The sequence below is a fragment of the Triticum urartu genome, chromosome 5 (genome assembly GCF_003073215.2).
Source record: "Triticum urartu cultivar G1812 chromosome 5, Tu2.1, whole genome shotgun sequence".
In the NCBI taxonomy this organism is placed as follows: Eukaryota; Viridiplantae; Streptophyta; class Magnoliopsida; order Poales; family Poaceae; genus Triticum; species Triticum urartu.
The window spans coordinates 415,783,114-415,797,667 of record NC_053026.1 but is presented as its reverse complement, the minus strand read 5'-3'; the positions used below and the strand labels follow the sequence as shown (position 1 = coordinate 415,797,667).

Below are 14,554 nucleotides of genomic sequence, written 5' to 3'. Positions count from 1 at the left end.
CGAGCCGATGAAGCCGGCGAGCAGCTGGCATGGGTGCATCGAGGCGAGGCTATAGCGAGCTAGCTAGCCACTCCAGCAGAGGTGCCCCGCGGGTTAATTCCGATAAACGACAGGGGGCTAAATGCAAAAAATGCAGCGCTGACCGGCTCGGCCCAGCTAGCTCCACTTGGCCGCTGCTGATTGGGCCAGGACCAAATATGCACCTTGAGGACAAGTTGGAAGACCAAATAATCTACTTTTGCAAGTTTGAGGACCAAACTATCACATACAAGACAAGTTAAAGGACCTGTCGTGCTATTACCTCTTGCTGCAATGCTACGCTGCTGCTTGCCTCTCGTGATCGATATGAGAGGAAATTGCACAAACCACCTACTTTTGGTGCTAGTGTTGCACAAAACACCTACTTTACATGTTTATTGCACAAAACATCATATATTGGGGTAATCCCTTGCAGCTAGGTCTAATCCATCATTTAAGTGTGTTGACATGATTCTTGACAAGTGGATCCATTTGTTAAATGCACCGTTAGCAAAAAGAAGAAGAAGAAGAAGAAAAAAACTGGTCACATCATCAGCCAATTAGAACCGTCAATATCTCACAATTTTTTGCTTCAATTGAGCTGAATTTCCCCTAAAATATTAGTGAGTGTATTTATGTTTTACTGGATAATTTTTTAATTTTCTAAATGTTAAAATATGAACAAAAAAGTTGACCAATGGAAGTCCTGCATCCATTCTTAAACCCTTCAACTGGGGGTGAGATATTTACCAATGAAAGGCCCGCACCCATTCTTAAACCCTTTGATTTATGCATGTGGAACAAAGAAAACACCATGAAACCTTGTTTTTTTTCAGGTTTGTTAATAGGACGGGTTGTCCATACATGAAATCTTGAACTAGGATTCTTTTCCATTACAGTGCGCAAACAATCTCGCATACAGGGCCGCCCCTAAGGAGGGCAGGGGGCGGCCGCTGATACGTCTTAAACATATCTATAATTTTGATTGTTTCATTCTATTACACAAACACCCAAAAAATTAGGTTCATTGGCAAATATACGTCGATCAATGACAAAATTTCTACCCGACCATGGGGTGGGGAGGGGGTGTGGAGACGGGCTTACCCGACGGCGTGGGAGAGCTGGCTAGGCTCCATCATCGGCAACCACTTTGCCAATGGCTGCCACGGCCTACTCTTCTGTGCGATGTGTTTTGTGCAAGAAAAATGCAAAATAATCCAATAAATCATAAATGCACTTGCTAATATTCTAGGGAAAATTCAACTTAATTGGAGCAAAGGATTGTGAGACATTGACAATTCTAGTTGGATGTTGATGTGGCCGATTTTTCTTTTTTTTTTCACCGGTGCACTTACAAACTAGATCCACTTGTCAGAAATCATGTCAACACACCTAAATGGTGGATTAGACCTGGCTGCAACAAATTACCCCAATATATGGTGTTTTGTGCAACAAACCTGTAAAGTGGGTGTTTTGTGCAACAAACCTGTAAAGTGGGTGTTTTGTGCAACCCTAGCCCCAAAAGTAGGTGGTTTGTGCAATTTCCTCCGTCGGGCGAGCAGCGTCTGCGTGGCTGGAGGCCAAAATCAGGGCTTATTTGATTCAAAGAAATTTTGAAGGATTCTAATCCTCAGGAATTTTTCCTATATATGTGGGTTGTTTGATTCATAGGTTTGTAAACCATAGGAATTTTTTCATCGGATTCCTTTGCACTAGATTTCATAGAATTTTTTTTCATCCACTCAAACCTCTTTGAAAAAATCCTACGTTTTTTCTATGCACAATCAAATACTTGTATAATCCTGTAGAATTCAAGACGACATGCCACTCTAATTCCACGTTCTTCCTATTCCTACGTTTTGAAAATCCTGCGAATCAAAGAGGCCCTCACTGTGTGTGTTTTTGCTACTAGTAAGAAAGACCAAAATTATTGTTTTGAACTTGTTTTGCTGATCAAATTAAGTGTATGATCTGACCTTTTTAAAAACTCTGGCACGATATATGATCCCGACCAATCAGTGGCGGAGCTAGGCAAAAGGTTCTGGGGGCCAAAGGCAAATCACGAAAATCTAAGGGGCCAACAACTATTTTTTTCTCTGAATCTATGCCTCCTCAGAAAAAAGCACACCTACCCCGCCCGCCGGCTGATTCGCGTATTTCCCTTCAATTTCCGTCGGTTGACTCTTTGATCACACTACAGCTCGACTTCTGGCTTCTTCCAGTTAGAGTCTATGCATGTTGACTCCAGGCTTCCAGTACTCCACGCATGTTCTTTGTCTTTTTGACAAAAGAATCCACGCATGTTGAATGCTGGGTTTGATTTACGTGGATCATGTACGTTATCATGCGCGACCGATTGCTTTGCCCGTTAGTCACTTGCGTGCGTACACGCGCCCCTGAATTTGAAATTAGGGTCAAGTAAACGACGCGAGAAGATGCAATTTTGGACCTTCGCAGCAGAAAAGATGCTGTGGTACGTGCACGCGGTCAGGTGCCTGCACGTATTGCGTGGAGAAAAACAAGCGACCACGTGCGAAATCCAAGTCCCGCCGAGAATCGAAATCGAGTCCACCAGCTTGTTTTTCTGCACGCCATACGTGCAGGCACCTGACCGCCATACGTGCACGCCATACGTGCAGGCACACGCAACGGGACGCTGAAAATTTCGTAGGGGGACGTAGGTATGTCGAGGCACCTTGGCAGGCGTAGGATTGCCTCGCAATTCAGAAATTGGATGGGTGTCATGCATGCCTTTAGTGCTTAATTACTGTACGTGGGGTCAATGCATGCAACATGCTCCATCCAAACCACCTCCCATACTTTTTCTTTTGACTTTCAAGTTTGAATCTATATACTTTTCAACCAAAAGTTTAATTTTGTTTTGTTTGTGTATTCGTGTTTCTTGCAATGAGTGCTTTCAAACAAGACCACTTTTGAATACATTTTGGCATTTTTTTTATCAAAGTGTCAAATATTGAAACTTGACATTCGTAATATTAAGCTTTTGCCAAGTTTCATATGAATCAACTCAATTTATAATATTAAGTTTTTGTTAGGGTTTAGGGTTAGGGTTTAAGTTTTAGTATTTGACACTTTCTCGTTTTTAGGGCGCATGGCACACTGTAGCGAGACGGCAATTGTAGCTGAGTTTTTTATTCACTCGGTTTTTTGAAAACATGGGAAGATTAATTGTTTTGAAAAAATGTGAATATTTTTTCAATTTTTGATTTTTTTAAACACAATTATTTTGAAATTGTTTTTGAAAAGCAAACAATTTTTGGAGTTCCATATAGTTTTTGAAAAATGCAAACAATCTTTCGATTTGCCAAACATATCTTAAATATATTTTTTGGAAAATGCGGACAATTTTGATTTTTTTTTTATTTAGTTTGGAAACACAACAATTTTTTTCTGACATTTTTTGAAAAACACAAAAAAAATTAATGTCAGAACAATTTTTTAGAAAGCAACACTTTTTAAAAAAATCAACTATTTTTTACAATTTTTGAAAGAGAGAATAACAAAAACCACAGAGGGAAATAGACGAAAAAGACAAAAAGTGAACAAAACAAAAGAAAAAATGCAAACAAACGCCGAACTAGAACCTTGTAGAAAGTTCCTAAAAGCAGTCTAAACCGAGCTAGAAGCTTTGAGAAAGTTCCTAAAACAGGAATTGGTAGAAACGTGTAATAGGTTAAATGGGCCGGCCCATCTCGCCTTTCGTCACTTGTTCCTTGTGGAAAATGTCGATATTTCGGTGCAATGTGGGTCACGTAGGATTTTACACTACGTGGGTGTGTGCATGTTTTGCTCAAAAAAAAGTTGTGTGCATGTGCTAGCATAGTGGGTTGCGATGCTAGTCCTTAGCAATCTTGCATCATGGCCTGTCTGCGTACATGGGTGCCCCCTGGATTTTGGGGGCTCGGGGCGGCCACCCCTTCGACCCCTTCTAAGGGTCGACGCAACAATGATCACGACGACCATGAGCAAACTTGTCTACTCGTTGCCGGCTTGGGCAGAGCATGGCGGTCAGGCACATTGTCAACGTATTTGGTGGTGCAATGGTGATCGGTCACGAACTCATCCATGTCGAGGACCATGGTGGTGGTGGCAAAGAGATGCGGTTTGAGGACATACACAAGTTGGTGTTCCAGCTCCTAATTCGAACTATACTTATTGGACAAAAAAAAGACAAAATCAGATGTGAATAGTATCAAATACTATTCACCCCAAAGCTGACACTATTTATAGTCGAACTTGTCTTTTTTGAATCTCTAACTGTAGATCGAGTTTTGAGCTGAATATTTTTGTAGTTATAGACATGCCCCGCATGTATGTTCTACATTTTTTTTCAGTTTTTTTTGGATTGTCTAAATATGAAATGTTTGGGTTGATCCTGCGATCTCACCTAAAGGGCTGATCCTATACTAGTCTCCCCCACAGAGAAGTGGGTTGGCTTTTGTGGGTCAAGAGGAACAGACCGAGTTTGATCCGCTCTTAAAGGTGGTGTTGAGCTGAAGTGGTAAAGCTAAGTTAGGGTGTAGAGTGGGACCTGCCCCTAGCTCATAGAAAGACCTCCTATAGTACATACGCAGAGAGAACTGGTTAGAAGGGTTCGTCCCATACTAAGGAAGAAGCCAATGAGTGGAGTTCTATATGGAAGATTAAAGTCCCGTCAAAACTTCGAGTTTTTATCTAGCGTTTGGCACGACATTCTATCCCCTCTGGAGAGGTTTTGCAGCGTAGAAATATGGCAACTAAAACAACATGCAACTTCTGTGGGGCGCACGATACTTGGAGGCACGCCCTCCTTAGCTGCCCCCTATCGCGCATCATGTAGCCTCTTTCTTTGGAACCAGTCATCAATCAGCTAAGTTTAGTACAAGAGGATAGTGAGAAGAGATGTTGTTTACCATACATGATGTTATGCAAACAGAAGATCTTGTCATACTAGTAGTGACTCTTCGGGCTATCTAGGGTGCTCGCAGAAAAATAGTACATGAAGGTATATTTCAGAGTCCTTTTGCAATCCATGGTTTTATTACATCGTACTTGTGAGAGCTGCAAGTGATTACACCCAACAGCGTTATTTTGAATGTAACAGCGGCCCGACCATCACATTGGTCAGCACCACTGTCGAGTTTCTCCAAGTTCAACGTGGACGCAACAGTCGGACGAGGTGGTATGTTTGGAGCAGTGGGTGCTATCTCCAGAGATCATTTGGTTGTATTTTTGAGTGCCTCAACAATTTTCTTCACCAAAATTGATGACTCAACTACTCTAGAAGCCTTAGCCGCCAGAGAGGCCCTCGCTCTAGCCGAGGATCTAAATTTGCAGCACATCCACATCACATCAGATTGTAAGGCTGTGGTGGATGATATCAAGAAGGGAGGTGCGGCTACCTACGGTCCTATTATCCTGGAGATCTAGCAACATTTAGTAGTTCTTACTTCTTGCAATATAGTCCATGAATTTAGGAGTTCAAAGTTTGAAGCTCACGGTTTAGCAAAGCATGAGTTGACTTTAGGCCCTGGCCGCCATGTTTGGTTAGGTCAGCCTGAGGATCTTCCTTTCGTCCCTGTAAACGTGACGACGGTTGAATAAAACTTCGTAAGATCATCTCAAAAAGTAGTGCATACATAACATAAATAAGACCATATGTTTACGGGAGCACCTATTCGGTGCTTCACGCGTCTGAAGCGTCGTTAGTGCTCGAGCACACCCTAGGCGGGCCACAGCCCCCTAAGTCACTAGCTGGCTGCTGATGACGCGCTTGCCAGCATGTATTGGTTTACAAAAAAACAGGTTTTTTATAGATGAAAACTCCTATAATTTTTTTTAAAAGTGCTCGCAAAATTTAGAAAAGTTCACAGATTTTAAGAAATTTTCTGAAAAGAATTTAGGAATTTCCAAAAGTTAAATGATTTTAGGTAAGTTAATAAATTTAAAGAAAGTTCATTTACTTTTAAAAAGATCACGGATTTAAAACATATTCATGATTTTTTGTAAAAAATTGCGCTCATAAAAATCATTACTGAATTAACAGAAAGTTCAAGATTTTTTTAAAATGTTCATGAATTTATCAATTTTCTTAATTTAAAGTTTTCAGCAATTTAATTTTTTGTTAGGTTTTAAAAATGTCCATGCAATATAAAAACGTAACCTTTAAAAATGATTTTTTTTAAAAGTTCATCATTTGGAAAAGTAAACGAAAAAATGAAAGCCCAAACAAACGGAAAAAGTAAGCGAAGAAATAAAGAAAAACCGGCGTCGGAAAGGCCCTAGAGAGAAATAAACCTACATAGGCCGACCCATAGGAAACTACCGTGGGTGATTGTGGATTAGCTACTATTTGGAGTTCAAGGAAATTCCTATATTTACATAATGCTTTAAAGTAGCTCCCTCAAGTATGTTTTAGACTCAGACTAACTTGTGGCTGGATAGGTAGGAGGGCAGTGACACTCCTAGCCCATCAAATGCCAAACCACATATTTAACCATTTGGTGTCTCGTAAAGGTGGAATATTCTTCTAGTTGGAGGCAACGTCTCCAAAAGCGATGCACAACCATAGTCCATCGAGGTGCTCATTGGTGTAGAGTGTGCATGCATTTATAAGATTGAGCATATGTATGTATTTGAGAACGACGGCAACAATGTTATGTTTTTCTAAAGAAAACCTATGTTCTAGAATTTTTAGCCATTATAAACTCCTTACAATTACTAAACTTCTTAGGAATAGAGGCCAGGGAGATCTTAATTTCTTTATTCTAAGTAGGCCCTATCTATAAGAGTTTGTTTAGGTCGTGGGTTCTGCAAATGACAGTTTCGGAAATAATATTTCTATTAGAACACTTAAAAAAATCAAGGATTTTTTTGGGAATTTTGAAAGTGTTCAATTTTCTTATGAAGTATTAATGAATTTAAAAATGTTCATAAACCTAGAAATTCTTCATGAACATGGAAAATATATTAATGAATTCTAGAAAAAGTCCATGACTTATAATTTTTAGTGATTTTTTTAAAATAGTCATGAATTTGAATAATGTGCATTGATTTTTAAAAATGCTTGTAAATTTAGAAAATGTTTATGAATATGGAAAAATATTCATGGAATTTTTTAAAATGTTCAGAATTTTGAAGAAAATATTTCTGAATTTGAAAAAGGTTCAAGAATTTTAATAATTTTCTTAAATTTCGAAAATATTCATAGTTTTAAAAATATTCATGAATATTAAAATATGAAATGAAAACAAATATAAATATGAACATAAAATAAAACATAAAAAACAAGACGAAACCTTCTCCAAATCGAAAGGATACACCTACATGGGCAATCCCAGGACATCCGCGCCGTATGCTTGGAGTGTGAATTACGATAATAACTCTTGGGAGAAAACTAAAATTAATTCCATGACCGAAGAACGGCGTGCGCGTTACCCTGTAGTTACATTCATGCACGATATGAGAAATTGTTCAAGCGCACAGTTGGGTTAGAAGCGTGTTGGCAGGAGGACGGACACTCTCTTTTGGACTTCTTTTAGGAGAGTGGATGTTCTACTCTAGGGTATACTACACCCTCATTTGGAAAAATATATATGAAAAAACGTGATAAAACAAAATCCAAAAAATCTGAAAATTTGAGACATCAAACTATATCAAATGTTCGAGCATATTGCCAAATTTCAGCCAACATTTGAGGAGCTTTCACTAAAAAAACAATGCTCAAAGTGTGCACTTTGAGCATTGTTTTTGTTTTTTTAGCGAGAGCTCCACATGCACTTTGAGCATCGTTTTTGTTTTTCTAGCGAGAGCTCCACATATGTTATTTTTGGGTGAAAAATTACAAGGAGCTCGAACATTTGATGTATTAACTTTTCAGATTTTGTTTGATCAATTTTTTTTCAAACTCGGTTGTAGTACACCCAAGAGCAGTGGCTACGTTACATTACAGCGAGAGTGAAGGAAAGTAGCCAGTACTCTCGAGTTTGGTAAAAAAAATCTGATCACAAAATCACAAAAAAAATCTGAAAATTTGAAACATCAAACCTTATCAAATGTTCGAGCTTCTTGCAAGTTTTCAGCCAAAAATAACATGCAAGGAGCTCTCACTAAAAGCAAAAACAAAATCATCAATGTTCAAAAAGTTCAGATTTTTCACTTTTTTTTTCCAAACTCGGGTGTAGTACACCCGAGAGTAGTGGCTACTTTCCGTTCTTTTAGCTTTCACGGTCACGGGCCTTGGCGTCGGAAAGTGTGGGGCGGTTCGGGCTTTGCACAGCACCGAGAAAAGCCCCGTGCCCACGTGGCCGACACGAGCCAACTCGCTCCCCCGTGCACCCGGTCCCGCATGTCAGCGGCGGCACCGCACCGCGTCACTTTTCACCGCCCGCAGGAAAACCAGCCTCCTCCCGCCCGCCTTGTTGGCTCGCTGTCTCCACCACTCCTCTCCCCTCGCCGTCGACCGGCCGACCGACCGAGATGGCGCCGGCCGTGCGTCTCCGCCTCCTCGCCTCATGCCGCCTCTTCTCGGCGCTTTCCGGGACGGTGCCGCGGTGCCGGCGAGGTCAGCCTGCCCGTCACCGCGCTCCTGCCTTCAGCCCGTTCGACGTAATGCCGCTCCGCGGGATGGGGCTTTTACAACCCGGTGACTGGGTGTTCTCTTCTTGTTCCAGGTCTCCGAGGTCTGAGCACGCTCTCCTCGACGCTGGGGTCGGGCGCCGGCGAGGACGAGATCGAGCGCATCCGCCGCGAGTTCGAGGACGCCAAGCGCAACTACCTCAGCATCCCCGCCGCCATCAAGGACATGCCCAAGATGGACCCGCAAGGTCTGGCCGTTCGCTCCTCCCAACCACCGTGTGCCCCTGTCTTGTTGCTTTATTGTAATGTTTTAAAATGGATACTGAATTTGCTGGTTGGGTTCGCGGGGCTCCAGGCATTTATGTGAACAAGAACGTCAAACTGGACGACCTGCAAGTCTATGGCTTCGACTATGATTACACGCTGTCGCACTACTCCGACCACCTTCAGTGCTTGATCTATGATCTCGCCAAGAAGCACTTGGTCAATGAGGTTTGGCTGTTCCCGGTTCTGGATAGTCTTTTTATTGCATAGCTTGATTGGTGACCTGTGGGTATGTGTGCTGTGAGTGCCTGAATGGTGGTCATTCTCTGTGCAGCTGAAGTATCCAGAGAGTTGCTTGCAGTATGACTACGACAGCAGCTTTCCTGTCAGGGGCCTTTACTATGACAAACTAAAAGGGTGCCTTCTGAAGCTTGATTTCTTTGGTTCTATTGAGCCCGATGGATGCTTCTTTGGACGACGGAAGGTGAGGAGTTCACTAAACTTTCTATGAGCATTCACATGTAAAATGTAGGTTCTCACTAATGTATCCATTCAAGCTTGGACATTGGGTCTAGTGGAACTTTAATTGTGCTGCTAGAATGTTAAGAATATGATTCTCCACCACTATTCATTTTGCTGATTCTGAAGTTAAATGCAGACAAATGAACATTGTCTGTTGGTGATATATATTCGTCCTGGTGTTGGAAAATCTTACGTGGGTGTTTGTTGACCAGCTAAGTTCAACTGAGATAAAAGAACTCTACGGCACAAGACATATCGGAAGAGATCAAGCTCGTCAGCTTGTTGGGCTGATGGATGTCTTCTGTTTTAGCGAGGTAATTTTGAATTGATCCAAGCCCTCTCTCATATTCATTTTGTTCACTTCTTTTTATATCATTTTCTTGAAGTAGTAAAGCACTATCAGTAGTCGTTACACATAGCCTGAGTTAAGTAGCACACACACACGATATACTTTTGAACTAGCAAAGCACTATCACTGGTCAGTACACATATCTCGACTAAGTAGTGCACACACAATATCTCCCATGTAGTTAATGCTTGATGCATAGATGATGGATATTTTATCTGTAGGATATTCATACACATTTTAGATGTGTCTGATAATTCTCGTTGGGAAGATAATTGTGCATGTCATTGTGAGTGCTCACCTCCCTTGCAAAGATATATTCCACAGTAATCTGCCCTAGGTCGTTTGTAAAACACTGAGAGTTATCCTGCACTCAGTTATAGCTTCATGTACTATGCACAGCTTAATAACTGTTTCTGACAATAAAAACACTCTCATTTCTACAGGCATGCCTCATTGCAGATATTGTTCAGCACTTCGTAGATGCCAAGCTGGAGTTTGATGCTCCTTATGTATATGAGGATGTAAACCAAGCGATTCAGCATGTCCACAGAAGTGGTTTAGTTCACAGAAAAGTTCTTTCAGAGCCTCAGAAATTTCTGTTAAAAAATGTAAGCGGTACTGCATCTGATTATGGCGTTTGAATACTGCTCCCCCCCCCCCCCCCCCCCCCCCCCCCCCCCCCCCCCCACCCCCCTCTTTGTAGCTAAAATCTTGTTCACTAACACTTTAACCTGATACTGTTTCTCGTCTTATGACATTCTTTTATGTGGTCATGTTTTTTTTAGTCAATGCAACTTTAAAACCATTGCCTCATTTCGTCTTGTGACTTGCAGAGCCAGGTGTTTCGTTTCTTAAAGACCCTACGAGAGAAGGGGAAAAAGCTGTTTCTTCTTACCAACTCACCTTTCTACTTTGTTGATGGAGGGATGAGTTATTTACTAGAGGTCCTTTCTATATTTAAATATGTTTTTTGTGCTTTCTCCATGCATAGTTTACCATTAAAATGAAAGATAATTCTAGTTGAAGTTGACAATTTGATATCCAATATTTCTGTTCAGTAGAAGAGAGTTTTATGCTGCCTTGACCCATTGAAGCATAGTTGTGATTGTGAAACTGTCAAGCCAATTTTCTGCATGCAAATTCTTCATTTGTTTCCATATTTCTTTAATAGCTTGTTTTACTACTACATCGTAGTTGTAGTGTATTTTGTTCTGCCATTCTCGTAATTTTCCTCATGAGACGGTTGTTCCAAATATGAAGGGTATCATATGTGATCTGTTTCTCTGGCCATTCTTCTCCATTCGCATATTGTCAACTTTACCTGTCCATTGGTTGGTTGAGCAGGACCAGCATTTTGATGGGAATTCCTGGAGGGAGCTTTTTGACGTTGTGATTGCGCAGGCAAATAAGCCAAGTTTCTATAATTCAGACCACCCATTCAGGTTATGTGGAACATTTCTACACTACTGAAGAAAAATATTCATTTTATCCTTAGCAAAGAACTTCTCCCTCCGTTTCTAAATATAAGTCTTTTTAGAGATTTCAACGTGATCTACATACGGATGTATATAGACATATTTTAGAGTGTAGATTCACTCATTTTACTCTGTATGTAGTCCATAGTAGAATCTCATAGTAGAATCTCTAAAAAAGACTTATATTTAGGAACAGAGTGAGTAGGTCTTAGTAGGCTGCATATTGATGCAAGTTGTTACATGTTCTGCACAATCATTCCACTCCCATTCTGGATTCCTAATTAAGTTTCCTGGCTATCTATAGGGTGTATGACACTGAAAAGGACACCTTAGCATTTACTGCAGTTGACAAGTTTCTGCCAAATGAAGTCTATTACCATGGATGTTTAAAATCCTTTCTGCAGATTACAAAGTGGAGAGGCCCAGAGGTTGGTGTTTCGAATCTGAAGAAGTATCAGTTTCCTCTATATATGTTCACCCAGCTTAAACTTCTGTCTAGAGTGACATTTTTTTCATGTTAAATCAACACAATATTTTTCATACATTTGCACATTTAAATGGTGATTTGCGTACTGCATAGTGGAAGCTGTCACATGATTTAGATTCATCTGTTACATTTTTAGTCTTTTTACTATGTTTCATGCTTAATCTAATTAGGTAATGCCATAACCTTATCATATTGTAAAGTTATTGCAGAGGCCACCATCGATAACCTGATCCCTTTCACACTAACACATGTTTACTCAATACTGACTTGTGGACGTTCTCCACATATGACACAAGTATATCATCACAGGTCTTTTTTTGAACATGTGTTAGGTGATATACTTTGGTGATCATCTTTTCAGCGACTTGAGAGGGCCTTCCAAAGCTGGTTGGCGAACAGCTGCCGTAATTCGTGAACTTGAGGTAGGTGCAAGATTGCATATGCCAGTAGTCCGTGACATATAAGCAGCACTATCTTTTTTCCAGCAATCTAACATATTAAGATTTTACGGCTTGACTTCAGGATGAAATAGGAATCCAGAATGGTGACAGCTACCGGTTCCAACAGGTCTGTATATAATATGCCTGTACAATATGTAAAGTTTCTCTTTCAACAGCATTGCTACTGTCATGCGCATGTTAGTCTAGCCCATTAGGGGCCGTGCACCATGGAAAGCAGCCTCAGCTGCTCGAGCTAGCGGCAGCAGCAACTTGTTCGTCAACTCTTCGTATTAGCTGGTATCTTATCTCACTAGTTCATATTTTAGGATTGTTATTAAATTAATAGACTGACCTGTCTATAATTAGGAGAGCCTCTAGCTATGAAAGGGCTATTGTAGTCGTTGGCATTAGGCATGAAGATCCCTACCTAGTCAGCGAGTCCATAGTGTCATCTTTCTCCTAAGATCTCTCCTCTTCAGCCTTTCCTACACCATCTGGCCCTTTCCAATGCGGTAATTGCCCCAAAGAACTAAGATACATCACAGCTGTATAGTAGATTGCTCTTTTACCATTCTCCAGGCATGCGGTACTTGTTCACCCATGACCTGTTGTAATCTTTGTCAAGCTCTGTACTGAACTGGTTTCATTTTTTTTCTCCTGCTTAATATATGGCGCAGCTGCCAACTCCTCAAGAAAAATGTATTTTGAAGGGCCAATAGTCAGTACAATTCCTGGCTTGATTAAATAAAGGAAAACTTTAAGCCATTTGGATAAAAAAAATCTGAAGTAATACAGACCCTAATTATCATCTCTTTACACATAGTATCTAGATAAGATGCTAAATATCATATCTCAATAATTTTGTTATCTGGTCTGCAAAATAGTAGGTATATGCAAGTGTCTATTTCACATAGATTAGCAGTTAGATCCTAGTATGGAACGGATCCTACATTCTAGTATGTGATGTCCTCTAATTCATCATCAATTCTTTGAACTTAGCACTGCTGTTATTATCATTTGCAGTTGCAAATAACAGTTGTTCCCTTCCAAATTTACACCAAATATTTTGAACCTGTCATCAGAACTAAGAAGACAACTAATGAATATCTATCAGTAAAACTAATAGGGTTGACTGTATCAACTTGTGGAATTATGTTTAGGAGGTTTTCATTATGGTAAATGTTTAGGAGGCTTTCTTAGGCAGTAGGTATTTGTGGAAGTTATAACAGCTGCCTGAAGTTTCATATGGCACTTGGGGAGTGTGGAGGTAAATCCTAAAGGTCTATCCTGCACTCCTACTGGTACATATCCTCTAAACATGGCACAGAGACAACCAGTTGCAGTGTCGCCCCACAAATTGGTCCATCAGAAAGATGGCAGTACTATTTTTATTCATTAGTATGCTAATTTATTCTAGTATTAATTATACAATTTCGTAGTCCATGTTATTCCATCCACTTCATATTGGTGCTTTATCAAATTGCCTGAAATTTATCCTACACTGCAGGCAAAATTAGGTATAATACATGATCTACTTGGGAAGGTTCATGCAACTGTGGTTAGCACCGAGAAAGGCCAAGTTTACAGAACATTGCTTGATGAGTTGAATGCAGAAAGGCGTCAATGTCGATCTGGCATGCGAGATCTGTTTAATAGTTCTTTTGGTGCAACATTCCTCACAGACACAGGAAAGGAATCATCATTTGCCTATCACATTCATCAATATGCAGATATCTACACCAGCAAGCTTGAGAACTTCTTGTCATATGCCCCTGAATCATGGCTTCATCCACCTCACGACATAAAGATCATGCCACATAATGCAAAGGTAGCTCAAATTCGCCCACTTATGTGGTGTTCACCTGTTCAGTTTATTTTGATATATGTTTAGAGAACTGGCTTGATTTTTAGGGCAGTTACATTTCATTTATTTTGATATACTGGTGAATTGAGATGCTGCTGATCTTAGAATGATTTCTTGAACATTTCCTGTTCTAGGTGCCAGCGAGTTTGTTCAGCACCTCATAGTTCACTGTATCCATTTCTTGTGGAGAGCCATGGTAGTGCACTACACAGTGGTTTTTGTTTGTGGCCATGGGACTCCATACTGTCACTGCATTCGGCTAGGTTATGAAGAAACCAACACAGATTGGATCCAACTGAATAGGCCAGGGAGCAAATCAAGATGTGCCTATTCTTGACTGACGTAAGAATCAGTCTCCAAGTGAGTAGGCGATTCTTTTGTACAATATCGCTGTACAATATTGTTTCAACTATGTGTGTCTTCTAAATACATCCAGGCAACGTAACAACCATCTGTAATGGTTGTCAATAAAAATGTTGGCATATTCATTTTATTAAATCTGCTGTTGTTTTTCAAGATATGTAAAATATTCACCTATACTGCCATCCAGTGATCTTT

At 40.4% G+C, this 14,554-nt stretch overlaps 1 protein-coding gene across 1 annotated transcript; it reads left to right on the top strand.

Annotated features, from left to right (window-relative positions):
* Positions 1-8,373: 8,373 nt before the first annotated feature.
* On the top strand, positions 8,374-14,533 carry LOC125509417 (5'-nucleotidase domain-containing protein DDB_G0275467). Its single transcript, XM_048674392.1, has 13 exons — positions 8,374-8,581; positions 8,691-8,843; positions 8,951-9,087; positions 9,194-9,343; positions 9,594-9,695; positions 10,174-10,338; positions 10,564-10,674; positions 11,075-11,172; positions 11,510-11,633; positions 12,025-12,114; positions 12,215-12,259; positions 13,640-13,960; positions 14,131-14,533. The coding sequence occupies exons 1-13, from the start codon at positions 8,497-8,499 to the stop codon at positions 14,158-14,160; spliced, it is 1,611 nt and encodes a 536-aa protein (XP_048530349.1). The 5' UTR covers positions 8,374-8,496; the 3' UTR covers positions 14,161-14,533.
* Positions 14,534-14,554: the final 21 nt, after the last annotated feature.